Source organism: Arachis ipaensis, chromosome B3, assembly GCF_059453495.1.
Source record: "Arachis ipaensis isolate K30076 ecotype BB chromosome B3, ASM5945349v1, whole genome shotgun sequence".
NCBI classification, from domain to species: domain Eukaryota; kingdom Viridiplantae; phylum Streptophyta; class Magnoliopsida; order Fabales; family Fabaceae; genus Arachis; species Arachis ipaensis.
The window spans coordinates 69327643-69354866 of record NC_142438.1 but is presented as its reverse complement, the minus strand read 5'-3'; the positions used below and the strand labels follow the sequence as shown (position 1 = coordinate 69354866).

Sequence of the window (27224 nt, the reverse complement as noted above, 5' to 3'; positions counted from 1 at the left end):
TCGAACGGCGACACAACAGCAGAAACGATTGCAGCACCTCTCACGACCAAAGACACCAGCACGGCGCGAATGACAGAAGACACGCCTGGTCGTCCGAACGGCAACACGGCAAGAGGCATAACCGTAGCGTCTCTCGTGACCCGAGTCCTCGACACGACACCGACGACGACGACGACCGACGACACCGAGAAGCCAAACGCACAAGAAACGACCACATAATCATGGGAGCTACTCCCTTTACTAAAAGAATCCTGAAAGCAAAACTCCCCAAGGGTTTTGACAAACTCACGGACATGAAGTACGACGGAACTAAGGACCCCCAAGAACACCTAACGGCCTTCGAGGCCAAAATGAACCTGGAAGGAGCCCCCGACGCGGTTCGATGCAGGGCCTTCCCAGTAACCCTAGCCGGACTCGCGATTAAATGGTTTAACGCCTTTCCTAATGGATCCATAACTGGCTTCCACGATATCTTGCGGAAATTCATGGCCCAATTCACCACCAGAATCACCAAAGCTAAGCATCCCATCAGTTTGTTGGGAGTTACCCAGAGACAGGACGAATCCACGAGAAAATACCTTGACCGATTCAACGACCAGTGCTTGATGGTTGACAGACTCACGGACTCAGTCACAAGCCTCTGCCTAACCAACGGAATCATGAACGAAGACTTCCGGAAACACCTCACCACTAAACTGGTTTTGACCATGCACGAGATCCAAGGCGTCGCAAAGGAGTACATAAATGATGAAGAGGTAAGCCAAGTTGTAGCCGCCAATAAACGACAGCACGGCAACACACAGCATGACAACACTACACCTCGACATAACCCCCCACCAAGAGAAAACCAGAAGGAACATCCCAAACCAGCAAACATAAACCGACCTCCCAGAGTCAGAAAATTCTCCAACTACACACCCTGACGGCCCCGATCACCGAGATATACCACCAAATAGCAGACCGAGGTATCCTCCCAAAGGCCCAACAACTCAAGGAAAGAACTGGCGGCAACAAAACCTTACACTGCGACTATCACCGAGGTTACGGACATAGGACACAAGACTGTTTCGACTTAAAAGACGCTCTCGAACAACCAATAAGAGACAGAAAACTCCTCGAGTTCGCCAAAATTATTAGGGAACCAAAATGTGTAGAAAGAGACAGATCACCAGAGAGAGAAGGACGCACCCGAGGACGCAGAGACAAGCCCCCCAGGGAAAGCCCAGAGACAGACCTGACCATAATCGTAAACGTCATCACAGGCAAAGACACCCCGGGTAAATCAAAATCATCACTCAAGAAGGATCTCAAGGTCCTGGCAGTCAGAAACCAAACCCCAACTGCCACCACCGGTAAGGCGATAACATTCTCCCTCGAGGACTGCCAACATGGCACCTCGGCGGAAGACGCCCCCTTCTTCATTTCGGCGAAGATCGGAACCGGGCTGGTCAGAAGAATACTGGTGGATACAGGAGCAGACTCTAACATCCTTTTCAGAGGAGCCTTTGACAAACTCAGACTCCGCAACAACAATCTACAAACACACCGCAACAGAGTCACTGGATTCAGAGACAACTTCCTCAAACCAGACGGTTCCATCGTCCTTCCCCTCACCATAGGGACGGGAAACCAAAGGAAGACAATCCTATCCAAGTTCGTGGTCCTCAAAGACTCCACCGCCTACAACGTCATCCTCGGAAGAAAAACAATCAACGACCTCTCCGCCGTCATCTTCACCAAATACATTCTCATGAAGTTTATAGCAGAAGACGGCTCCATCGGAACCATCCACGGAGATCGGAAAATTGCAGTAGAATGTGACAACGCCAGCCTAGCCTTGCGAAAAAGATCACGCGATGCGGCCGACATATTCCTAGCCGACCTGGATGCCCGACAGGACAGACAACCCAGGCCAGAATCAGAATGAGACATGGAAAAACTGCAAATAGGGCAAGCCAAAGAAGAGTACACTTTCATCAACAGGAACCTCCCGTACAATCTTAAAGAAGATCTCTCACACCTCCTAAGGTAGAGGCAGAGACTTGTTCGCATTCACACCCGTCGGTATGCCAGGAATAGACCTCGACCTAATGTCTCACCGACTAGCCGTAGATCCCAAGGCTAAACCTGTGGCACAGAGGAGACGGAAAATATCCCCTGACCGAGCAGTCGAGGTCAACAAACAGGTTAAAGCCCTCCTCGAAGCGGGCTTTATCAGGGAACTACCTTATACGACCTGGTTGGCTAACATCGTGCTAGTCAAAAAAGCAAACGGGAAATGGCAGATGTGCGTCGACTACACAAACCTAAATAAAGTCTGTCCAAAAGACGCCTTCCCCCTACCAAATATTGACGGGCTGGTAGACGCCGCATCCGGCCACCAATATCTCAGCTTCATGGACGCGTATTCCGGGTACAACCAGATACCCATGCACCGACCTGACAAAGAGAAAACGGCCTTCATCACTCCCAACGGCACATACTACTACACAGTCATGCCCTTCGACTTTAAAAACGCCAGAGCCACTTACCAAAGGCTCGTCAACAAAATTTTCCAAGGCCTATCTAGTAACAAGCTAGAAGTTTACATAGACGACATGCTCGCAAAAACCGAATCTGGCGAATAGCTCATTAGCGACCTCAAGCTCGTAATGGATACTCTGAGGAGGCACCAAATGCGCCTCAACCCGACAAAATGTCATTCGGGATGGAAGCAAGGAAATTCTTGGGGTTCATGATCACACAACGCGGGGTAGAGGCAAACCCCGAAAAGTGTAAAGCCATACTCGAAATGGCAAGTCCAAAAAACCTCAAAGACATCCAGAAACTGACCGGCCGGCTAACCGCCCTATCTTGCTTTCTTGGCGCATCGGCACAAAAGGCGATCCCCTTCTTCAAACTTATGAAAAAAGGAACCCCCTTCAAATGGGATACGGAATGCGAAAAGGCATTCCAACACTTCAAAGCAGTATTGGCGGAACTCCCGTTCTCGCCAAACCCTAAACAGGGAAGGTCCTCTATCCATACATGTCCATAACGGAAGGTGCACTAGCCACGACACTGGTCCGAGAAGACGAAAACAAGGCCCAGCGACCTATCTACTTCATAAGCAAAGTCTTCCAAGTCATGGAATCACGCTATTCCCGCCTCGAGAAGCTCTCCTTCGCGCTCCTCACAGCTTCTCGACGCCTTCGCCAATACTTCTAGGCACACCCCATTACAGTCTGAACATACCAAGCAGTCAGACAAGTACTGCAGAAGCCTGACCTAGCGGGATGAATGCTAGCATGGTCCATCGAATTATCCCAATTCCAGATGACATTCGAACCCAGGACCGCGATCAAAGCACAGGCCCTGGCAGATTTCATCGCCGAGATGACACCAGGAAACCCCACCACGAAAACCTGGAAGCTATACGTAGACGGCTCATCCAACATCACCTCCAGCGGAGCTGGAGTGATACTCGAAAGCCAAAACGGGGTCATAATCGAACAATCCGTTCCGTACGAGTTCCCTGTCTCCAACAACCAAGCAGAATACGAGGCTCTCTTGGCTGGCTTAACTCTAGCCAAAGAGATCGGGGCAAAAGTCTTAGAGATATGTAGTGACTCACAGGTAGTCAGCTCCCAAGTCAACAGAGACTACCAAACACGAGACCCCCTACTCCAACAATACCTCACCAAGGTAAATAAGCTAAAAGAAGAATTCGATTGAGTAACCATACAGCACGTTCCCAGGGAACGAAATGCAAGAGCAGACCTACTCTCAAAACTGGCCAGCACCAAGCCAGGACAAGGCAACCGGTCGTTAATTCAGGAAGTCGTCCGAACGCCGTCCGTATCAACCACGACCGACACCGTTCTACCGATCTACGACCCGGAATCATGGACCTCCCCTATCCTACAATACCTCCTCGACGGAGTACTACCTGAAGACCCCAAAGAAGCAAATCGGGTGAAACGGGAAGCTGCCAACTACACCGTCATTTTAGGACAACTGTATAAACGAAGATTCTCGCAATCCCTACTCAAGTGCGTCGAGCCCGAAGACATGGAGTACATACTCCGCAAAATCCATGAAGGCAACTGCGGCCATCACATCGAGGGCAAAACCCTAGCCCAGAAGGTCGTCCGGGCTAGATACGTCTGGCCCTCGGTTATCAAGGTCTCCATGCAGCAGGTAAAAAACTGCAGCAAATGCCAGATACACGCCGACTTCCACCAGGCCGCCCCACACCAGCTCAACGTCATAACGGCGGAACGGCCATTCGACTACTACACCAAATGGACAGCTCCGGTATCTCATCATCGCCATAGACTACTACACCAAATGGATCGAGGCCAAGCCCTTGGCCTCCATCACGGTAACCCAATGCCGAAAGTTTTTTTGGAGACACATAATAACCCTGTTCGGGATCCCCAAGATCATAATTTCAGACAACGAAACCCAATTCACAGACAAAAAATTTCGAGAATTCCTGGAACGGCTTCGCATATCCCATAGTTTCAGCTCAGTAGAACACCCCCAGACAAACGGATAGGTGGAATCCGCAAACAAGATAATAGTTAAAGGACTCAAGAAACGACTCAACGGGGCCAAAGGACTATGGGCCGACGAACTCGGATCAGTCCTCTGGTCATACCGAACCACACCCCAAATCTCCATAGGGGAAACCCCGTTCCCCCTGACATACGGCATAGAAGCCGTTGTCCCAGTAGAGATTGGAGACCCAAGCCCCCGGAGAACAATCGAAAGTAACGACGAAGAGGCAGAACGGGACCTCACAGAGGAAGTGAGAAGCATAGCCCACATGCGAGAACTAGCCTTAAAGCAAAGAATCGGCTTAAGGTAATCTGACGGGAGTTCGCACCCGATGACCTCGTCCTACGACGAAACGATATCGGCGCCCCCACCCCCGGATAAGGGAAGCTCACCCCCAACTGGGAAGGCCCACACATAATCAAAGCAGCAGTAGGAAAGGGAGCATACAAGCTCGAAAGACTCAACGGCGCCGAGATCCCGAGGACTTGGAACGCCACCAACTTACAATGATATTACGCGTAGGCTCATTCCCTACCTCCAAGTTCCTATGTTACTTATTATTCTACTTATTCTTTTGCTTTTTCTCTTTTACTTTGATTTTACTTATTATTTTTCATAAGTGTTATTTTCGGGTACTCTTTCCCCCACGACGGAGGGTTTTAACAAGGCCCAACTTAAATAAAATTTCCTTAATACACCTGCCCCGCTTCTCCCCATACTTTCATAACGGCAAAAGAATGCACGGCCAACATCGAAGACCGATCACCCTCGAGGCCTAAAAATGGATATCCACACATGACTAAATGGCCTACCGACATCGAACGGCTATCAAGAAAAGACCTCGTTTTTAACGTCGAAAGCAAATTACTGCTACATCGTGATGCCCTTCGGTCTCAAGAACGCGGGTGCTACTTATCAAAGGCTGATGAACAAAGTCTTCTCAGACCACATCAAAAAAATCATGGAAGTCTATGTGGACGACATATTGATAAAGACACAAAGCGAAGACACATTACTGTCCGACCTGACTCAAGTGTTCGACACTATAAGGAAGCACGACATGCGACTCAATCCTGCAAAATGCACCTTTGTGGTAGAAGCAGGCAAATTTCTAGGTTTCATGCTCACACAAAGAGGAATTGAAGCAAACCCAGATAAATGCCAAGCCATACTCAACATGAAGATTGGCCGCCCTATCCAGATTCTTAGCAGGGGCAGCGATAAGATCTCTCCCCTTTTATGCTACTTTAAGGAAGGGAAAGCAGTTCGAATGGATGACAGAATGTGAACAAGCCTTCCAAGACTTCAAGGAGTTCTTAGGACGGCCGCCTATCTTATCTCGACCATGAGAAGGAGAACCGCTCATATTATATCTCGCAGTAGGAAGCCGAGCAATAGCCTCAGCACTAGTCAGAGAAGACAAAAGTGGGCAACAACCCGTCTACTTCATTAGCAAAGTGCTACAGGGATCCGAGCTGAACTACCAGAAGATAGAAAAGTTTGCCTATGCTCTCATTCTAACATCTCGACGACTTCGCCCGTACTTCCAGGCTCACACCATTAAGGTTTGAACCAACCAGCCCATAAAAGGAATACTGCAGAAAACAGACTTAGCAGGCAGAATTTTACAATGGGCAGTCGAGTTATCAGAATTCGACCTCTAATATGAAGCTCAGACGGCCATTAAATCACAGTATCTGGCCGACTTTATCGCAGAATTCACAGATGCCTTGGAAACCCCCACAAAATGGAATCTCTACGTGGACGGTTCTTCAAATAAGACTGGAAGCAGCGCAGGCGTGATAATAGAAAGCAACAAAGGAACCCAAGTTGAGCTCTCCCTCAAGTTCGGGTTCCCGGCCTTAAACAACCAGGCGGAATATGAAGCGTTATTAGCTGGTTTGAAGCTGGCTACAGAGGTTGGAGCTCAAAAACTCAACATTTACAGCGATTCACAAGTAGTCACCTCGCAGATAACAGGGAGCTATCAAGCCAAAGATCCCACCATGAAAAAGTATTTGGATAAAACCAAGGAACAGCTCGGACAACTCGGGGAATATAAGATCTGTTACATATCCCGCGAACAAAATGCCCGAGCTGACGCACTCTCAAAACTAGCCAGCACCAAACCAGGGGGCAACAATAGAAGCCTCATCCAGGAAATGCTACAGAACCCATCAATCTCAGAAGAGGAAAAAATCCTAGCCATAACAAGTCAGGACCAGGGATGGATGACCCCCATAATTAACTACCTCAAAGCAGAGACACTCCCCACAGAGGAAAAGGAGGCAAAGAGATTAAAAAGGGAGGCACAGTACTACACTATTATAAACAACATCCTGTACAAAAGAGGGATCTCAATACCACTACTAAAATGTGTGCCGACCAACAACACAAAGGAAGTGCTAGAAGAAGTACACGGAGGCATGTGCGGCAACCATCTCGGAGCACGAGCTCTTGCCAAAAAAGTACTCCGAGCGGGATTTTATTGGCCAACCCTACAGAAAGAAGCTATAGAATTTGTAAAGACATGTCCACCATGTCAGAAACATGCCAACTTCCACATCGCCCCGCCAGAAGAACTCATCAGTGTAACCTCGCCCTGGTCATTTGCAAAATGGGGACTTGATCTTCTCGGACCCTTTCCCCAGGGATCAGGACAAGTAAAATTCCTCATAGTCGGAGTAGACTATTTTACAAAATGGATTGAGGCAGAGCCCCTAGCCAACGCCACCGCTCAAAGAAGCTGGAAATTCCTATACAGGAACATTGTCACAAGGTTCGGGGTTTCATACTCTATCACCACAGACAATGGCACTCAATTCACAGACGCAGGCTTCAGGAGACTAGTAGCCGACTTGAATATAAAGCACCAGTTCACCTCCGTCGAACACCCTCAAGCCAATGGACAGGCCGAAGCTGCCAACAAAGTCATATTGGCTAGGTTGAAACGGAGACTACAAGATGCAAAGGGAGCTTGGGCCGAAGAACTTCTACAAGTCCTATGGGCATATCGAACAACGCCACACTCCATGACAAATGAATCACCCTTTCGACTAGCATATGGAGTGGAGGCAATGATCCCAGTAGAGATCGAGGAAGGGTCATCTAGAGTAGTCCACTACAATGAAGAGGCCAACACTCAACTTCAGAAGGAAGAACTTGACCTACTACCTAAAATCCAGGAAAGAGCTCGAATCAGGGAAGAAGCACTAAAACGTCGAATGGCTTCCAGATATAATCAAAAGGTAGTGCCGAGAAGTTTCACGAAGAACGATCTCATCCTAATCCAAAATGATATTGGAACAACTCGACCAGGAGAAGGAAAGTTGGCAACAAACTGGAAAGGACCCTACCGAGTTGTAAAAGTACTTGGGAAGGGCTACTACAAACTGTCCGAACTCGATGGACGAGAGCTTCCCAGATCATGGCATGCCTGCAACCTAAGAAGGTACTACAGCTAGAAAAGTAAAAGATCTCACTATTGGATGCACTCTTTTTCCTGAAAATATTTTTTAATGAGGCACCAAGTTGAGACTCAAACACTATTCAACATAAAGGGATGAAAAATTCCCACATGTATATATTTGCACTTTCCTTTGAATAAAATATATATTTTAGATATTCTACAAGTATTCAAGACGCATTAATCTGAAGCATTCATTGTCTAATTATAAAGCAACAGATCGGCAGAAAGTGAATAACAATTTCACTGCACGATCACGATAAAGACAATCGTCCGATAAAGGTGAAAACGCGATTAACCCAAAAGACGATCTAAAGATAGCAACCACCTTCTACAAATCGGCAAAGATGAACACAGAATAATGTAAGAAGTTATCGAAAGTGATCCGAAAAAGAACCTGAAGAGGTCTTATGGATTGCTAAATAATAACTTAAAGACTGGCCGACGTTAAGAAGTCAGACCAAGTCAACTCAAGTTATAAGTAAACCCTAGAAAGAGGTCTGGCCAACCCTATTAAAGAGGATTACTTTAACTTAGAAGGGCCCGACATGACAAAGTCAGCCCAAAATGAAAAGTTATAAGAAGTAGTCCCTGAAAGAGACCTGACAAAGGTCCAAAAAAGAGGACTACAAAAATAACTTAGAAAGAGGACGACGCAAAGAAGTCGACCTCCTACAAAAAAGTTATAAAAGTAATCCCTGAAAGAGATCTGACAAAGATCTAAGAAAGAGGATTACAAAAATAACTTAGAAGAGACCGACATAACGAAGTCGGACTCCTACTACTAAAAAGTTATAAAAGTAATCCCTGAAAGAGATCTGACAAAGATCCAAGAAAGAGGATTACAAAAATAACTTAGAAGAGACCGACATAACGAAGTCGGACTCCTACTACTAAAAAGTTATAAAAGTAATCCCTGAAAGAGATCTGACAAAGATCCAAGAAAGAGGATTACAAAAATAACTTAGAAAAGGACGACGTAAAGAAGTCAGCCTACTACAAAGCAAGTTACAAAGGTAACCCCTGAGAGAGACCGGACAAAGGACTACCAAAATAACTTGGAGGACCAACTTGAAGAAATCGGTTATAGATCGTCAAAAATACAAGCGAGAGCGAGAAAACCGAAAAACAAGTTGGACCCACATAAGCATAACCTCAAAGGATCCAAGCTACAAACAATAAAGCGAATCCGAAGAGGACGAGCGGCAGGGTTCCAACATCCTCAGAAAACAAAAAAGATACCAAGTTAAGCGCAAAAGCATGATATAATCTACAAAGTTATAAAGCTTCAGAGGCCACCAAAATCTTCCTTAAAAGCTAGAAAGTTACTTTTGTTTGTAAAAATAAAAAGTTGCTAGGCAAGCAACGAGAAAGTATCAGCAGTTAACAAAACATAAAGAGTTTAAAAAGCCCACAATCCGGGCCAACTACGTAAATATCCAGAATAAATGGGCTAAGGGTCAGAAGACTTTTTAGCAGCATCAGTCCGAGGAGACGGAGGGCGAGTCTGGAGAGGAACAACATCCACAGTACCGTCATCCCGGTTCAAGATCTGGCAGTCAGGATCAGAAGCGGGAGGGCCGACCTCGGTAGGAACAGCAGGAGTTGACACCTTGGCAGAGGACACAGGGAGAGGTTCAACATCATCATCATCCTCATCATTAGGGACAATCTTGCCATCCCTGACAACGTTATCTAGGCTGAAGAGGGTCAGGTCGGCCTCGGGAGCAATAATCCGAACTTGTTCCTTCAGGTTCTCATAGGCAGCAGTTACACTACCAACAAGATGACTTTGGAGCTCGGAGTAATCAGCTCGGGCATTCTCCAACTCCTCCCTCAGGCGCAACACCTCCCGGTAAGATGTCACATAACTATCCTTATGCTCATAGCCGTGTCCTTGGCCAGCCTCACAGAAGCCGCCAGAGAGATGGAACTCGCCTTCTCATTCTCCAAATCTTTTTTTCCAACTTGGCCACCTTCACTTCAAGCTCCTCCTTCAAGCCTTTCATCCAATCAAACTCCTGTTTGGCCTCCTCCATAAAAGCTTTAGTGGCATGGAGAGGAAGACTTTGAGCAGTTCGATATAGGGCCACTCCCATGTGTGCCATCTTGATACTACTCCGAGTTATATAATCAAAATGATGAAGAAGCGACACATCATCCATAGGGAGGACACCATAAGGGCCGATTGTTGATCTACAAACTCGATCGCATCAAAGTTAGGAGCATCAAGGTTGAAAGGCTCAATTGTTTTTTTCTTTTTACTAGGAGGAGCACCAGAAGCTGCAGCAGAAGACTGGGGGGGCTCCACCGGACGAACCCGAGGAGTGGGGATCACCTTCCTCAGACCGGGAGAACTCGGCACGGGCGACTTCATTGAAACTTGTGAAGATCCCTCCCCAGCCGCCTTGGCCGAGATGTTTCGAGCAGCAGTTTCCTTTTTTGCCCTTTTGAAGGCCTTCATGGAATCATTATTTTTTCACATCTCTACAAAATCAGCCACAGCAAAGGATCACAATTACAAGAAGAGGAAGAAAAGCCAATAAAACAAGATAGAAACAAGTCTGACAAATACCCAAAACAGTCCGAACCAGAGACGCATCGTTTAAAAATCTTTTTGTATCAAGATGAGGAGGCGCCCCCTATAAATCCTCAAGAACAACAACAAAAGCACGTTCAACATCGTCAAGCATCTCCCAAGTATAGCGAGACACTCTCACATCTTTCTGCCACCATAGAGGGAAAAAGGGCTCATCGTTTTCATCAAGAAAAAAGGGGCGGGCCCCCTCGACGGCACGAACTTTAAAGAAGTAATTCTTGAAGTCCTTAAAGGACTCATCATACATAGCAAAAACTTTATGGCCCTGGGCAGACCTGAAGGAAACCCAGGAAGCTTTCTTTTTTGAAGAACCACCAGGCTTGGCGGATACAAACAAGTACAGGAAGAGAGTCAGAGAAGGTGTTACACCTAATTCTCGGCAGAGTAACTGAAAAATCTTAATAAAACCCCAAGAATTTGGGTGAAGCTGGGAGGGGGCAATATTACACAACCACAACAAGTCGGTCTCGAAGGCAGTGAAAGGAAAAGTAATGTTCAACTGACTGAAGAAGTATTCATAGGCGTAAAAAAAGGGACGCTCCCCCTCGATGGAAGTAGGAAAACAAACTCTCTCATCAGAATCAGGAGCAACAAGCTCAAAATCTCCCTCCCGGGCACTATTACCACAAATCCTATGGCGCTTCCTCAGCTCTATGCAAAATTCAGCATCCACAACAGAAACACACAGCAAGACAAGGGAGTCCAGCCAATCGGACATCCCCTCAGGAACTCAGGAAGACATCTCTACAATGTTATTGCGAGAAGACATGAGGCCAACTAACCCTACAATAAGAAAAGAAGATGGGGTTACCAAAAACATCTCGGACAAGGAAGAAAACGACTCGATTAATACGATACAGGTAAAGAAACAGCAAAGGAAAACCCCAAGACTCGAACCAAAGTCCTGGGGCATCCCTTGGAGGCAGTAACAAAGCAAGGTTTCCAGGAAAATCTACAGCTCCCACCCAAGCATTTCTCAAAACAAGAAAAAGAAAAAGTCATCACAGTCTACCATCGAAAGCATTCCTAAAAATTAAGTGCGCCAAGAAGAAACTATCAAAGATGCGAACTTTCTCAGAATCAAGCAAAGTAACCTTCAAATAAAGCAAGAAACAGATGTAGATTTTCTAGATAAACGGTGTCAAGCAGAAAACAACCAGAAGCAACCAAAAAAAAAAACCCTAGACAGCCTCAGCAAAAATGCCAAGAGAATGCATAGCAGAAGTCAGGAAGAACGCATTACAGCGACAAGCAAATACAAGACCACGAAAAGATTCAAACTTTTCAAAACATGCAAAATCGAAGCTCTACCAAAAACTGAAGACGAAGCTACAAAAGAAGCAATAAAACTAGAACCAACCTGGAAAAAGCGGCAAGCTTCAAAGAAAGATTGAAGATGGAAGACGAAATCTGGAAATCACCCTCTCACAAGAGAAAACATGAACAAAAGCAATGTCGCAGGGAGAAACGTGAAAACTACAAAACCCTGGGCGAAAACAGAAAGCGAGAAAGAAAAGGGAAGTTACGGTAACAAGGGGAGAGAAACCATTTTTTGGGTATAAAGATTCAAAATAAAAACCAAGGGAAACGGAGCATTAAAAGATAATTAATGAGGGTATTTAAAACCTCACACGTTCCCAAGAAATGAGCGCTAATACAAAAGTGCGCACTTTCAGAGGAAGACGTTCTACATTCGAAATTCTACAAAGAAAAGAATCGACTAAGTGCTTGAGTTCGGCTTCGCTAAAGAAGGACCGAAGTCAAAGACTCGATCTCAAAAAAGAAGACCGAGCTCAAGCAGGGGCACTGTTCATACCCTGGGTCGAGCTGTCCGACCCGGGATGATCGGCGACAAAGCGACCGACCTCTTTAGGACTGACTAGCCGACCTCTTTTTAAAGAGCTCGGCCAAATCGACAGGAGAGCCCAGTAAAGGGCCCAAATAGAGGAGCACGACCCAAATCCAAAGGCAATCCAAGCCTATAGAGATAAAGGCGGTTCCCTTAAAAATAAGCTGACTTTACTCAAGATAAAGATAAGATAAGATGAGATAACTAACTTATCTTATCAGAAAGGTCGGCCCACACTACTATAAATACACTGGAGCACCCAGGTATAACTCATACTCTGATTCTACAAAAAACATGTTTAATACCCATGCTAACTTAAGCATCAGAGTTTCTTGCAGGTACCCCCCACCCTCTGGTGACCAAGGATCAGCAATGCAGCAAGTCCAACAAGTCGGACACAACAGCTCCGACCAGCAAAGAAGATCTCCTCCGAGATCGACCTACAGTTTCAGGTAACCCTCGGAACAGAAACCTTAGCAACTTTTATAGCCAACTCTTCCCTCAAACTCGGATCCTCCTTCTTTTCAACCAACTTCCGATGAATCTTTTCACGACTCCGTCCCAAACTCGCCAGCCGCAAACCCACCACCTGAAGATCAAACATTAACACATTATTTTTCCCCAAAACAAACACACAAAACTTTTTACCTCAAAAACAAAAATTACCTGCATATATTGGTCAATCGCCACATCTCCCACCTCTTCCGCCAAACTAACATCAGACGGGGTCTGGCATACCTCATCCGCAGTGATCATGAAAGGATGATCTTTCCCCCAGAGCGACGACCCCTCACTCTGCTCAACAAAACTATGCAACTTTTTCTGGTTTTCACAAAACCTATGAACCTCTTCCATCAGAACATCATCCTTCTCATCACCAGAAACATCGGACAAATCCACCACATCACCCTTTCTCTTCTTAGCAATAACTTTCCTCCTCTCCCGCCTCGGTTGATCAACCTCGCCAACACCAACCTTCTCTGCCATGGACGAGGATACCTCTTTATCCAAACCCTTGCTCTTCACCCGAGACCTCAAACTCGCGGCAGATACACCTGGGTACTTCCCACCTGAAAAACACGAAAAACAAAACCTGATAAAAAAACCTCAGATATGATACAACATTCACAATTCAAAATCTTACCCAAATATTCCACAACAGCAGCCTTATTTTTCTCCCATTGCAGCAGATCATAAACAGAAATCAATTCCTGCCGATCAACAAACTCGGTCAAAAACTCGATCACGCACTCATCCTTTGGACTTATAGATTCAGACCCTAAAATGTTCTAAGGCTCTGAACACCACCAAAGAGGAAATCTTTCCCCCAAATGCTCATCCACATAAAACAGAAAGTCATCTTCGCAGCTACTTACCTTAAGGTACATTTCCTTAAAGTTCTTAAAAGATGATATGTATAGCTTGAACACAGCAAAACCCGGAGAGCTGTTCAAATTTACCCATCCACCCTTCCAAACACCCTTCGCCTGAAACAGTGAGAAGAACAGCTCCACTGATGGATTTTCCTCCAAAAACTCCATAAGAATCTCAAACGTCCAAAGGAAAGCTGATGAGCGGATATTTTATACGCTTTTTGAGGTTAATTTCATATAGTTTTTAGTGTGTTTTAGTTAGTTTTTAGTTTATTTTCAGTAGCTTTTAGGCAAAATTCATATTTCTGGACTTTACTATGAGTTTGTGTATTTTTCTGTGATTTTAGGTATTTTCTGGCTGAAATCGAGGGAGCTGAGCAAAAATCTGATTCAGGCTGAAAAAGGACTGCTGATGCTGTTGGATTCTGACCTCCCTGCACTCAAAGTGGATTTTCTGGAGCTACAAAACTCCAAATGGCGCACTTCGAATTGCGTTGGAAAGTAGACATCTAGGGCTTTCCAGAAATATATAATAGTCCATACTTTGCTCAAGGATAGATGACTTAAACTGGCATTCAACGCCAGTTCCATGCTGTAGTCTGGCGTCCAGCGCCAGAAACAAGTCAAAAGTTGGAGTTCAACGCCAGAAATGGATCCAAAGCTGGCGTTGAACGCCCAAAACAGCCCTATGCACGTGAGAAGCTTTAGTCTCAGCCCCAGCACACACCAAGTGGGCCCCAAAAGTGGATTTTTGCACCATCTATCATAGTTTACTCATTTTCTGTAAACCTAGGTTACTAGTTTAGTATTTAAACAACTTTTAGAGATTTATTTTGTATCTCATGATATTTTAGATTTAAACTTTGTACCTTTTGACGGCATGAGTCTCTAAACTCCATTGTTGGGGGTGAGGAGCTCTGCTGTGCCTCGATGAAGTAATGCCAGTATTTCTGTTTTCTATTCAATCATGTTTGTTCCTATCTAAGATATTCATTTGCACCTTATTATGATGAATGTGATGATCTGTGACACTCATCACCATTCTCAACCTATGAACGTGTGCCTGACAACCACCTCCGTTCTACATTAGATTGAATGAGTATCTCTTAGATTCCTTATTGTTTTTCTCTCTCCTCACTAAATTCAAAAATATCTTTTCTCTCTATTTTTAAAACAAATTTTCGAAAATTTTTTTTAAAAATTCAGATTTTTTTTCAAAATTTAAAATCTTATCCAAATCATATCTTTTTCAAAACTTCCTAACCACTTTCTCTCTCCTCATTTTTTTCGAAAATCTTCACCTATTTTTATTTATTTTATTTTGATTTATTTTATTTTCGAAATAATTAAATAAATAAATAAAAATAAATATTTTTTTTATTTTACATCATCTCCCTTTCTCCATCATGGATCTAAGTGGAAATGAACAGTCCAAGAGGACTCTGGGGTCATATGCTAACCCCTCTACTGCTTCATATGGGAGTAGTATCTGCATACCTTCCATTGGAGTCAGTAGCTTTGAGTTGAATCCTCAGCTCATTATCATGGTGCAGCAAAGCTGCCAGTATTCCGGTCTTCCACAGGAAGAACCTACAGAGTTTCTGGCACAGTTTTTACAAATTGCTGACACATTACATGATAAGGAAGTAGATTAGGATGTCTACAGATTATTACTATTTCCATTTGTCGTAAAAGACCAAGCCAAGAGGTGGTTAAATAACCAACCTAAGGCTAGCATAAGGACATGGAAACAGCTGACAGAAAAATTCCTGAATCAATACTTTCCTCCAAAACGGATGACACAGCTAAGGCTGGACATCCAAGGCTTTAAACAAGGAGATAATGAATCTCTTTATGATGCCTGGGAGAGATACAGAGAGATGCTAATAAAATGCCCCTCTGAAATGTTTTCAGAGTGGGTTTAGTTAGACATCTTTTATTATGGGCTTACAGAAAGAGCTCAGATCTCTTTAGATTGCTCAGCTGGTGGATCTATCCACATGAGAAAGACAATTGAAGAAGCTCAAGAGCTCATTGATACAGTTGCCAGAAATCAGCATCTGTACCTAAGCAGTGATTCTTCCATGAAAGAAGAGGCTAAAACAGTAACTGCTGAACTCAGTCCTGCAGAGCAAGCTGCTGAATTCAATCAACAATTGGATTTTCTAACAAAGCAGTTAGCTGAATTCAAGGATAAACTACAAGAGACAAGGATGGCTAATATAAACATGGAAGTACAATTAAAGTAAACAAAGCAGCAGCTGTCAAAACAAATAACAGAGGAATGCCAAGCAGTTCAATTAAGAAGTGGGAAAGCACTAAATACCCCACTTCAAGGTAGTAGGAAACCAAGAAATGAGCGAACCACCCAAAATCCATCTGAGGACAGTAAGAGCCCAAGAAAAAATAATTCTGGCGCTAAAACGCCAGAAGTTGGGTGGAAGGCTGGCGCTGAACGCCCAGACCATGCTCAGGACTGGTGTTCAACGCCAGAAACAAGCAAGGATCTGGCGTTGAACGCCCAAAAGAAGCTCAGTTCTGGCGTTCAAACGCCAGGAACAGATGAGGAGCTGGCGTCTAACGTCTCTCCAGCTTCTAACTCTGGCACTCAATTGCCAGTGAGGGATCAGACACACACAAGTGCTGATAACAGCCCATCTAAAAAGGCTTCTTCAACCATTTCTGTAGGAAATAAACTTACAGCAACTAAGGTTGAGGAATATAAAGCCAAGATACCTTATCCTCAGAAACTCCGCCAAGAGGAGCAGGATAAGCAATTTGCTCGCTTTGCAGATTATCTCAGAACTCTTGAAATAAAGATTCCATTTGCAGAGGCACTTGAGCAAATACCTTCTTACGCCAAGTTCATGAAAGAGATCTTGAGTCATAAGAAGGATTGGAGAGAAACTGAAAGAGTTCTCCTCACTGAAGAATGCAGTGCAATCATTCTGAAAAGCTTTCCTGAAAAGCTTAAAGACCCTGGGAGTTTTCTGATACCATGCACATTAGAAGGTAATTGCACCAAGACAGCTTTATGTGATCTTGGGGCAAGCATCAACCTAATACCTGCATCCACTATCAGAAAGCTTGGTTTAACTGAAGAAGTTAAACCAACCCGGATATGTCTCCAACATGCTGATGGCTCCATTAAATACCCATCAGGCGTGATTGAAGACATGATTGTCAGAGTTGGGCCATTCGCCTTTCCCACTGACTTTGTAGTGCTGGAAATGGAGGAGCACAAGAGTGCTACTCTCATTCTAGGAAGACCCTTCCTAGCAACTGGACGAACTCTCATTGATGTCCAACAGGGGGAAATAACCCTGAGAGTCAATGAGGATGAGTTTAAGTTGAATGCTGTCAAAGCCATGCAGCATCCAGACACATCAAAAGACTGCATGAAAGTTGATCTTATTGACTCTTTGGTAGAAGAGATCAACATGGCTGAGAGTCTCGAATCAGAGTTGGAAGACATCTTTAAAGATGTTCAGCCTGATTTGGAGGATTCAGAGGAAATGAAAGAGCCTCTGAAATTTCCTCTGGAATTGGAAAAACCTCCTAAACCTGAGCTCAAACCATTACCACCATCCCTGAAATATGCATTTCTGGGAGAAGGTGACACTTTTCCAGTGATCATAAGCTCTGCTTTAAATCCACAGGAAGAGGAAGCACTTATTCAAGTGCTAAGGACACACAAGATAGCTCTTGGGTGGTCCATAGGTGACCTTAAGGGTATAAGCCCAGCCAGATGCATGCACAAAATCTTATTGGAGGATAATGCTAAACCAGTGGTTCAACCACAGAGGCGGCTAAATCCAGCCATGAAGGAAGTGGTGCAGAAAGAGGTTACCAAATTACTGGAGGCTGGGATTATTTATCCTATTTCTGACAGCCCTTGGGTGAGCCCTGTCCAAGTTGTCCCCAAAAAGGGAGGCATGACAGTGGTTCATAATGAAAAGAATGAACTGGTTCCTACAAGAACAGTTACAGGGTGGCGCATGTGTATTGACTACAGAAGGCTCAATACAGCCACCAGAAAGGATCATTTTCCTTTACCATTCATAGACCAGATGCTAGAAAGACTGGCAGGTCATGATTATTACTGCTTTTTGGATGGCTACTCAGGCTATAACCAGATTGTAGTAGATCTCCAGGATCAAGAGAAAACAACATTCACATGTCCATCTGGAGTGTTTGCTTATAGAAGGATGCCATTTGGGCTGTGTAATGCACCTGCAACCTTCCAGAGATGCATGCTCTCTATTTTCTATGATATGGTGGAAAAATTTCTGGAAGTCTTCATGGATGACTTCTCAGTATATGAAGACTCATTCAGCTCCTGTCTTGATCACCTGAAACTAGTTCTGAAAAGATGCCAAGAGACCAACCTGGTTTTAAACTGGGAAAAATGTCACTTTATGGTGACTGAAGGGATTGTCCTTGGGCATAAAATTTCAAACAAGGGAATAGAGGTGGATCAAGCAAAAATAGAGGTAATTGAAAAATTACCACCACCTGCCAATGTTAAGGCAATCAGAAGCTTTCTGGGGCATGCAGGATTCTATAGGAGGTTTATAAAGGATTTTTCAAAAATCGCAAAACCTCTGAGCAATCTGCTAGCTGCTGACACGCCATTTATGTTTGACACAGAGTGTCTGCAGTTGTTTGAAACGCTGAAAGCCAAGCTGGTCACAGCACCAGTTATTTCTGCACCAGACTGGACATTACCATTTGAGCTAATGTGTGATGCCAGTGATCACGCCATTTGTGCAGTGCTGGGGCAGAGGCATGACAAGCTTCTGCACGTCATTTATTATGCTAGCCGCCTTTTAAATGATGCCCAGAAAAATTACACAACCACAGAAAAAGAATTGCTTGCAGTGGTTTATGCCATTGACAAGTTTAGATCATACTTGGTAGGATCAAAGGTAATTGTGTATACTGACCATGCTGCTCTCAAATATCTACTCACAAAGTAGGATTCAAAACCCAAGCTCATAAGATGGGTGTTGCTTTTGCAAGAGTTTGATATAGAAATAAGAGACAGAAAAGGGACAGAGAACCAAGTGGCTGATCATCTGTCCCAGATAGAGCCAGTAGAAGGGACGTCCCTCCCCTCTCCTGAGATCTCTGAGACTTTTCCGGATGAGCATTTATTTGCCATTTAGGAAACACCATGGTTTGCAGACATTGCAAACTATAAAGCTGCAAGGTTCATACCCAAAGAGTACAACAGGCAACAAAAGAAAAAATTAGTTACTGATGCAAAGTACTACTTGTGGGATGAACCCTATCTCTTTAAGAGATGTGAAGATGGAATAATCCAGAGATGTGTGCCTAGACAAGAAGCACAGAGGATCCTATGGCATTGCCATGGATCACAATATGGAGGCCATTTCGGAGGTGAGCGAACAGCCACCAAGGTCCTCCAATGTGGCTTCTATTGGCCCACACTCTATAAAGATTCCCGAGAGTTCGTACGTAACTGTGACAGTTGCCAAAGAGCTGGTAATCTGCCTCATGGTTACGCCATGCCTCAACAAGGAATCTTGGAGATTGAGTTGTTTGACGTATGGGGAATTGACTTCATGGGACCTTTTCCACCATCATACTCAAACACTTATATTCTGGTGGCTGTTGACTACGTATCAAAATGGGTAGAGGCCGTTGCCACACCTACCAATGATACTAAAACAGTGCTGAAGTTCCTCCAGAAATATATCTTCAGCAGGTTTGGGGTCCCTAGAGTACTAATCAGTGATGGGGGCACTCACTTCTGCAACAAACAGCTTTACTCTGCCATGGTTCGGTATGGGATTCGCCACAAGGTGGCGACTCCATATCATCCACAGACTAATGGACAAGCTGAAGCCTCTAACAGAGAGCTAAAAAGAATCCTAGAACGGACTGTAAGTACCCGTAGAAAGGATTGGGCAAGAAGCTTGGATGATGCTCTGTGGGCATACAGAATAGCATTCAAGACTCCTATAGGGACCTCTCCATACCAACTTGTGTATGGTAAGGCATGTCACCTGCCCGTGGAACTGGAACATAATGCCTACTGGGCAACCAGATTCCTAAACTTTGATGCCAAATTAGCTGGAGAAAAAAGATTGCTCCAGCTAAATGAACTAGAGGAATTCAGATTCACTGCTTTCGAAAATGCCAAGCTTTATAAAGAAAATAAAAAAAATGGCATGACAGGAAGCTGTCATCTAGAATCTTTGAACCAGGACAAAAGGTTCTATTGTTTAACTCTAGGCTCAGGCTATTCCCCGGGAAACTGAAGTCCCGGTGGAGGGGACCATATGTGATTACAAGTGTATCACCATATGGTTATGTGGAGCTTCAAGATATTGATTCTGATAAGAAGTTCATTGTTAATGGACAGAGAATCAAGCACTATCTTGAAGGCAATGTTGAGCAAGAGTGCTCAAGGCTGAAGCTAGATTAAAAGCTCAGCAAGGTCTAGCTAAAGACAATAAAGAAGCGCTTGCTGGGAGGCAACCCAGCCATGGGGCATCACTTCCTCTAAGCATTTTGCCCTATTCTTGATTTTATTTGTTTATATAAAGTTCATTGATCCTAAGGTAAAGAGTCAATTGTATAAGTTCACAGGGTTACAGAAGGATTCTGCACGCAAAACAGAGAAAAAGAGCTCACTGGCAAGAAAACGCCAGTAAAAGTCTGTTTTGGGCGTTCAACGCCCAACAGAAGCATCCACTGGGCGTTGAACGCCAGTAAGGATAGCCATCTGGGCGTTGAACGCCAGAAAGAAGCTCTTTCTGGGCGTTTAACGCCAGATTTACAGCGTTCTAGGCGTTCAGAAAAACGCTCAGTAACAAAGGACTTCCTGGCGTTCAACGCCAGAAATAAGCAGCAGCTGGGCGTTCAAACGCCAGGATGGTGGGGAGGAGGTAAATTCGTTTTTTCTTCAAATTTTTCATTTTAATCCTAATTTTCATGTTTCAATTCATGATTTCTTGCATAAACATGTTAAGAACCCTGATTTCTAAAATCCCTAATTTCTAAAAAACCCTTCTTTAAAAATATTAAATGTATCTTAATCCATAAGCACAAATCCTTTTTTTCAATCCAACTCAATTCTTTTTCAAAATTTTCAAAACAAATCTCTCTCTTTTCATTCAAAAATCTTTTCAACTAAGCAATATCTTTTTCAAATCTCCATACTATCTTTTTCAAAATTCCAAATCTATCTTTTTCAAATATCTTTCATATCTTTTCAATTTTAAATCATATCTTTTCTTATCATAATTTTTTTCTAAAAATCATATCTTCTATCTTATCTGTCTCCCTATTTTTCGAAAACCCACCCCCTCTCCCTTTAAATATGGGTTCGGCCTCCCTCCCCTCCCATCCACCATTGCACCTAGCTCTCCTTCATGGCTCCTAAAAGAAAATAACTCACTCCAAGAGGCAAGAAAGAAAGCGTTCCAAAACCACTTTGGAATCAAGGGAAGTTCTTAACTAAAGAACATTCAAACCATTATTACAAAATAATGGGTCTAAGATCAGTGATCCCGGAAGTTAGATTCAATCTGAAAGAAGACGAATATCCGGAGATCCAGGAGCAAATTCGAATCAGGAACTGGGAGATCCTAGCTAATCCTGAATCGAAAGTGGGAAGGAATATGGTCCAGGATTTCTATGCTAATATGTGGCATACAGACAGGCAAAGACTATCTGGATCTGCTATCTATGACTATCGGACCTTGGTCAGAGGAAAGATTATTCATACCCACCCTGACAAGATCAGGGAGATCTTAAAGCTACCTCAGCTGAAAGATGATCCAGACTCCTTCAATAGGAGAATGATGAGAACAGTCAACGGCCTGGATAAGATTCTAGAGGATATATGAATCCCTAGAGCCAGGTGGACCACCAGCACGAAGGGTGTTCCAAATCAACTCAAAAGGGAAGATCTCAAACCAGTCGCCAGAGGATGGCTAGATTTCATTGGGCTTTCTCTGCTGCCCACTAGCAACCGTTCTGAAGTCACTATTAGAAGAGCAGTGATGATCCATTGCATCATGATGGGAAAAGAAGTGGAAGTTCATCAACTGATTTCAACTGAATTTTACAAAATTGCAAACAAAAATTCCAAAGATGCCAGGTTGGCTTATCCAAGCTTGATTTCTATGCTCTGCAAGGACGCTGGAGTAAGGATGGGAATAACTGAGTATATCTCAATTGAGCGACAAATCACCAAAGCATCAATGGAAAAACAACAAGCACAGGATGACCCCATCAAGAAGAAAACACAGGAATTTCTCCCAGAAATCCCTCAATCTGAATACTGGGAGTATCTTGAAACATCAGTTACCAAGATGCAAGAAGCTATGGAACAAATAATGAAAGAACAGAAGGAACAAAGTAGCATTCTTTGCTATTTGATTAAAGAACAGAAGGAGCAAGGGCGCGACTTAAGGGAATTGAAGTGCCAGAAATTATCTCTTGAAGGACCAAGCACCCCGCAGATTAGAGGAACATCCACTCCCCAGAACAAAGGTTGTTAAATTCCAATCTTAGCCTTAACTCTGTGATAACTGTTCTTATTCTAGTTTTACCTTAGGAGTCATATAATAGTAATTAGTATCTATATTTTTGATTTTATCTCCAATTAAGCTATAATTTAATTTTCTCATCATCATCAAACATGAAGAAAATAGAAGAATTTCTTTAGAATAAGAGGCAATAATTTTCAAGTTTTTAATAAGAACATTCTAATTATTTACATGTGGTGGCAATGCTTTCTGTCTTCTGAATGAATGCTTGAACAGTGCATATGTCTTTTGAATTTGATGTTTAAGACTGTTAAATATGTTGGCTCTTGAAAGAATGATGAACATGAGACATGTTATTGATAATCTGAAAAATCATAAGAATGATTCTTGAAGCAAGAATAAGCAGCAAAGAACAAAACTTGCAGAAAAAAAAATTTAGCGAAAAAAAAAGAAAGAAAAAGAAAAAGCAAGCAGAAAAAGCTAAAAGCTCTTAAAACCAAGAGGCAAGAGCAAAAAGCCAATAACCCTTAAAACCAAAAGGCAAGGGTAAATAAAAAGGATCCCAAGGCTTTGAGCATCAGTGGATAGGAGGGTCTAAAGGAATCCCGACCTAAGCGGCTAAACTAAGCTGTCCGCCTGTCCCTAACCATGTGCTTGTGGCGTGAAGGTGTCAAGTGAAAACTTGAGACTGAGCGGTTAAAGTCAAGGTCCAAAGCAAAAAGAAGAGTGTGCTTAAGAACCCTGGACACCTCTAATTGGGGACTTTAGCAAAGCTGAGTCACAATCTGAAAAGGTTCACCCAATTATGTGTCTGTGGCATTTATGTATCCGGTGATAATACTGGAAAACAAAGTGCTTAGGGCCACGGCCAAGACTCATAAAGTAGCTGTGTTCAAGAATCAACATACTAAACTAGGAGAATCAATATTACTATCTGAATTCTGAGTTCCTATAGATGCCAATCACTATGAGCTTCAATGGATAAAGTGAGATGCCAAAACTGTTCAGAAGCAAAAAGCTACTAGTCCCGCTCATCTAATTAGAATCTGAGCTTCACTCAAAAAAAACTCGGAGATATTATTGCTTCTTAAATTATTTGTATTCTATTTTATTTATCTAGTTGCTTGAGGACAAGCAACAGTTTAATTTTGGTGTTGTGATGAGCGGATATTTTATACGCTTTTTGGGATTAATTTCATATAGTTTTTAGTGTGTTTTAGTTAGTTTTTAGTTTATTTTCAGTAGCTTTTAGGCAAAATTCATATTTCTGGACTTTACTACGAGTTTGTGTGTTTTTCTGTGATTTCAGGTATTTTCTAGCTGAAATCGAGGGAGCTGAGCAAAAATCTGATTCAGGCTGAAAAAGGATTGCTGATGTTGTTGGACTCTGACCTCCCTGCACTCAAAGTGGATTTTCTGGAGCTACAGAACTCCAAATGGTGCGCTTCTAATTACGTTGAAAAGTAGACATCCAGGGCTTTCCAGAAATATTTAATAGTCCATACTTTGCTCAAGGATAGATGACTTAAACTGGCGTTCAACGCCAGTTCCATGCTGTAGTCTGGCGTCCAGCGCCAGAAACAAGTCAAAAGTTGGAGTTCAACGCCAGAAATGGATCCAAAGCTGGCGTTGAACGCCCAAAACAGCCCTATGCACATGAGAAGCTTTAGTTTCATCCCCAGCACACATCAAGTGGGCCCCATAAGTTGATTTTTGCACCATCTATCATAGTTTACTCATTTTCTGTAAACCTAGGTTACTAGTTTAGTATTTAAACAACTTTTAGAGATTTATTTTGTATCTCATGACATTTTAGATCTAAACTTTGTACCTTTTGATGGCATGAGTCTCTAAACTCCATTGTTGGGGGTGAGGAGCTCTGCTGTGCCTCGATGAAGTAATGCCAGTATTTCTGTTTTCTATTCAATCATGGTTGTTCCTATTTAAGATATTCATTTGCGCCTTATTATGATGAATGTGATGATCCGTGACACTCATCACCATTCTCAACCTATGAACGTGTGCCTGACAACCACCTCCGTTCTACATTAGATTGAATGAGTATCTCTTAGATTCCTTAATCGAAATCTTCGTGGTATAAGCTAGAATCCATTGGCAGCATCCTTGAGAATCCGGAAAGTCTAAACCTTGTCTGTGGTATTCCTAGTAGGATTCTGGAATTGGATGACTGTGACGAGCTTCAAACTCGCGAGTGCTGTGCGTAGTGACAGACGCAAAAGGATAGCGAATCCTATTCCGGTATGATCGAGAATCTACAGATGATTAGTCGTGCGGTGACAGCGCACCTGGACCATTTTCACTGAAAGGAAGGATGGTAGCCATTGACAACGGTGATCCTCCAACACACAGCTTGCCATAGGAGGGACGTGCGTGCGTGAAGAAGAAGATAGAGAGAAAGCAGAGATTCAAAAGGTAAAGCATCTCCAAAACTCCAACATATTCTCATTTACTGCATAACAAGTAACCTTTAATTCATGCTCTCTTGTTCATTTGCAAGTCAATTGATAGCCACTAATTAATATCCTGACTAAGAGTTGCAAGATAACCATAGCTTGCTTCAAGCCAACAATCTCCGTGGGATCGACCCTTACTCACGTAAGGTATTACTTGGACGACCCAGTGCACTTGCTGGTTAGTTGTGCGGAATTACATAGTGTGAAGTAATTTTCGTGCACCAAAAGCCCAACCATTGGGGTGAAGTTGTGAAGGCGCACAGTTTAACTGCCTCAGAACTTTACACTCAAAATCACTGAAAGGGATTCTCACCCTCAGTTCCTCCAAAACACAGCTATACATAAAAAAATGCTCAAAACCCTCCCCTCTATGAAAAATCCTATCATCCACAGCACATGGTAACAGTTCCAATCGAACCCCAGAATTAACCCTAACAACCTTCAACTTATCTATCTCATTTACAGCACCAACATCCAGAAACAAAGAGACACGATCCCTTACATCATCATTCACCCAGTCATAAGACCAATCTACCTCCCCTTTCGTTTCTTTCTCATAACCCATTGAAAAATCTAAAGCAGAAAAGGAGAAAAGAAAACGGTTAAGCAGAAAAACCAAAAATAACCAAGAGTAACTCACCTCTTTTGCTCATTGTTTGGTTGATAACACTTGAGGAAAATAAAACAGCAAGCATGCAACCCTTTAGAATTCCCAAAACTTTAAATTCACCCACTTTAACCCAAAATTTTCCTTCCCATCAAATCAGTCGCGTCAAAACCCAATAAACCCACATTGAAAACACGCAAACTCATTAATACCTTCATTTAATTATTTCTCTTTCCTAATCATGAATGCCTATAGTCTCAATAACTGTTCAGTAAAGCACCTTGACCTGGGGGCTACAAGGTTAAACCATACGTCGAACTGTTCAGCAACTAATTCATACATCATTAAAAGCTCAACCTGCTTCATTAAACATTTTCCCAGGCCAACCTTGGGGGCTGTGGTCCGGCCATTATAAATCCAATATCATAAATCGGCTTTACCATTCATAACTCGGCATTATTCACATCATTACTCAGAAAATCAGCATTACAGTTCGGCATTACAGTTACTAATCGACAATCAATTTCATTTATTGAAAAGTGACATTACAAATCAGCTTAACGGACTGCTTCACAAATATGAAACGTCCAACCTGACATTTACCCTTATTATTGCTCTTTAATACAGACAATAAAACAGGAACATAACCGATTTATACATTATCACCTATAAAAAGGTATGATCTTCTATTTTAAGGAGACATTGAATTCTCAATACTAACTTAAGCTTCGGAGTGCCTTTGCATGTACACTCCCCCCTGTTTCTTGCTCAAAGCTCTACGCGATTGGACACCCTCTTGGAGTAAAGCTCGGATTATCATAAGGCTTAAAGGTCGGCACCGAAACTTAAATAGCTCGGCGTCGACTCCCAGAGACCGAGCTCTCCCTCCAGGTATCCATATAAGAACAGTAGTGATATTAAAAGAAAAATTATATAATAATCTATCTCAAACATATGAAACACACAAAAATTTATTATGATCTTTGCATGTAGTACGCTTAAAAAGAAATTCGTTTAGCATATATAATAATAATAATAATAATAATAATAATAATAATAATAATAATAATAATAATAATAATAATAATAATAATAATAATAATAATAATTAAGCAACAAATTTTCAATATTTTGTAAAGTTTGAAATTGAAGCAAAATTTGTGGATCTTCTTGAATTTTGACTTTTAATATCACTACCATTACATCCTATATTTAAGTAATACTGTAATGGAAAAAAAAGATGTAGTAGAAAAAAATAGTGGTATATATAACTTTGTTTAGGTTAACATACATAAATTTTTTGTTTAGGTTAACATACATAAATTTTGATTTTAATCATATATTTTCGTTTAGGTTAACAAATACATACATTTTAATTTTGAGTATATATATTCCAACAAAATGTAATAATGTAAGAAAAAGGTTTTAGAATAGAAAATAATAAGAGAGATTTTGAGAAGAATTAAAGGAGAGAGATAATTTTATTGAAAAATTTTTAAGAAGAAAAGATACAATTACTAATTTTTTGTTTGTCAATTACATTTCTTTTAAAATTAGTAGTATCAAAAAATATTTCAAATTTAATATTATCAAGAAAAAATAAAAAAATATATATATAAGGACTAATTTGATTAATTTTTAAAATTTTAGGGATGAAAATGACTTACGTCTGAACTTTCAAGGACTATTTTGATTATAAAAAACTTTTTTACATGTCAAGTGTCACTGATCTGACATGTCAACCAATCATCTTGTGACACGTGGCATTAACTCACTACGTCATCATATG

General features: G+C 42.5%; 2 protein-coding genes across 2 annotated transcripts; both read left to right on the top strand.

Moving 5' to 3' along the window:
* Nucleotides 1-221: 221 nt before the first annotated feature.
* LOC148571018 (uncharacterized) lies at nt 222-1927 on the top strand. The gene is made up of 2 exons (XM_088507187.1): nt 222-755; nt 980-1927. Exons 1-2 carry the CDS (start codon nt 222-224, stop codon nt 1925-1927), a joined length of 1482 nt encoding a protein of 493 aa, XP_088363313.1.
* A 1388-nt stretch (nt 1928-3315) lies between these two features.
* Nucleotides 3316-4852, top strand: LOC148571017 (uncharacterized). Its single transcript, XM_088507186.1, has 3 exons — nt 3316-3615; nt 3727-4407; nt 4541-4852. Exons 1-3 carry the CDS (start codon nt 3316-3318, stop codon nt 4850-4852), a joined length of 1293 nt encoding a protein of 430 aa, XP_088363312.1.
* The last annotated feature ends 22372 nt before the right edge of the window (nt 4853-27224 follow it).

Coding starts and splice junctions, on each gene's coding strand:
- LOC148571018 (XM_088507187.1), top strand. CDS start 222: ATGGGAGCTACTCCCTTTACTAAAAGAATCCTGAAAGCAAAACTCCCC. Junction 756..979: donor AGTACATAAATGATGAAGAG/GTAAGCCAAGTT, acceptor ATCCTCCCAAAG/GCCCAACAACTCAAGGAAAG.
- LOC148571017 (XM_088507186.1), top strand. CDS start 3,316: ATGACATTCGAACCCAGGACCGCGATCAAAGCACAGGCCCTGGCAGAT. Junction 3,616..3,726: donor AGATATGTAGTGACTCACAG/GTAGTCAGCTCC, acceptor GTAACCATACAG/CACGTTCCCAGGGAACGAAA. Junction 4,408..4,540: donor TGGAGACACATAATAACCCT/GTTCGGGATCCC, acceptor ACAAACGGATAG/GTGGAATCCGCAAACAAGAT.